Genomic DNA, 1,583 nt, shown 5'->3' on the forward strand with positions numbered 1-1,583 from the left:
ACAGACAAGAGGAACTCCACTTGTGGATGATTGCCACTACTGCTGTTGGACATTTTTGATGTAAGTACTCTTTTGTTTCTATTAACTTTTCGTCCTTCCCAGTATGTCCCTTTGCTTTTTTGTGCTGTGGCCTCCTTACTGTCTTTCCTAACACCCAAGTTAAGATGTGTCATTCCTCATGAACACAATTATATATTTTGGAATAATCATTCTCTGTAATGATGTCCATAGTTTGTCATTATCCATACAACTGAAACCCATTGTATAGTCAAAAAAACACAGGTAAGCATCATTCTGGTATTCTCTGCTTTTAGGCAAGATGCATGTGACACCAGCAATTATATTCCTCGTTCCATATCCTTGTCAGAATCTGGCTCAAACATCTGACAGTTCTGTCAATGTACTCTTTTATTTATTTTTTTAAAAGTAGATTACAAAATAAAGGCTTTACTTGATATTATGAATTTCATACCAATTGTTAACTGGATTCAAAATTAATCCTTTTCGATAGCTTTTTAACTATTTTCAGTCTCTCTGTACTTATGACATTTTGCATTTGTGACCCAGGAAATCTTGGAAGCTTTGGAAGTTACAATGGGCAGAATAGTAGCCACCAAACTGTCAAAAACCTCATTCATACATCTACAAATTTGTCCATAGATCAAACTATTTCTTACATTGGTTTGGTGAAATTGTATTTGATGAGTAAAAATTGATGTTACTATTAATTAATAAAATTAAGTTGAGAGTTTACATTAGGGCTCACTCTGTGTGTTGTACAGTTTTATGGCTTTCAACAAATGCACAATGTAATGTGTCCACCATTACAGTATCATATAGAATAGTTTCATTGCTCTAAAAATCTCTTGTTCTCCACCTGTTCATTCCTTCCATCTGTATCCTGTCCCTGAATCCTTGTTGACACTGTGGTTTTTTTCACACTTTAATCTGCCTGATCTGTTGGTAATCTTTCCACTACTTCTGGTCCTGAGGTCTTGATGCTTAGCAGTTGAGGACTCTCTCTTCTCATCCTTTATTATCTTCTCCAAATTTCTTAACATGGATTTTCTTATTCCATGCTGAAATGGGCATTAAAGTTGTTGTAAGCCAAGAATTTTGGGTCACAGAGTTTGGGCTTGTTTTCTGGTTCTGTTGAGCTGCATGGCCAGAATCACTTGTGATTTTCTTCATCGTCTCAGCCTTGGCTGTTTAATATGTAAAATGGAGGTGATCATGTAAAATGGGGATGATCATGATAGTAGCAATTTTACGCAGTCATTGTGAGATATAAATAAGTTAATATGTGTAAAAATCTTTTCTTGTAACTTTGTGTCCTTCTCAGTAAGTTTCTTTGCTTTTTTGTACTTGTAGACTCCTATTGCCTTTCACAACACCCAAGTTAATATGGGTCATTCCTCCTGAGCACAATTCAATATTCTAGAATACTCTTTCTCCCCAATGTTGTCCATAGCTTGTCATGATCCACACAATTGAAAGACTTTGTATAGTCAATAAAGCACAGATAAACATCATTGTAGTTCTTCCTTTTAAAAAGAGCATGGTGTTGTTGTGTGCCTTGATCT

The 1,583-nt window shown here is 35.4% G+C and overlaps 1 protein-coding gene across 1 annotated transcript in view; it reads right to left on the reverse strand.

The window, feature by feature from the left end:
* Positions 1-881: 881 nt before the first annotated feature.
* Positions 882-1,583, reverse strand: part of LOC102811856 (serine palmitoyltransferase small subunit A-like) — a 5,646-nt gene continuing 4,944 nt past the window's right edge. The window contains exon 2 of the mRNA XM_006875393.1: positions 882-1,079. Within this exon, the coding sequence (XP_006875455.1) occupies positions 882-1,079 (198 nt within the window). The remainder of the gene's footprint in view (positions 1,080-1,583) is intronic.

The sequence above is a fragment of the Chrysochloris asiatica genome, unplaced genomic scaffold (assembly GCF_000296735.1).
Source record: "Chrysochloris asiatica unplaced genomic scaffold, ChrAsi1.0 scaffold00324, whole genome shotgun sequence".
Taxonomy (NCBI): domain Eukaryota; kingdom Metazoa; phylum Chordata; class Mammalia; order Afrosoricida; family Chrysochloridae; genus Chrysochloris; species Chrysochloris asiatica.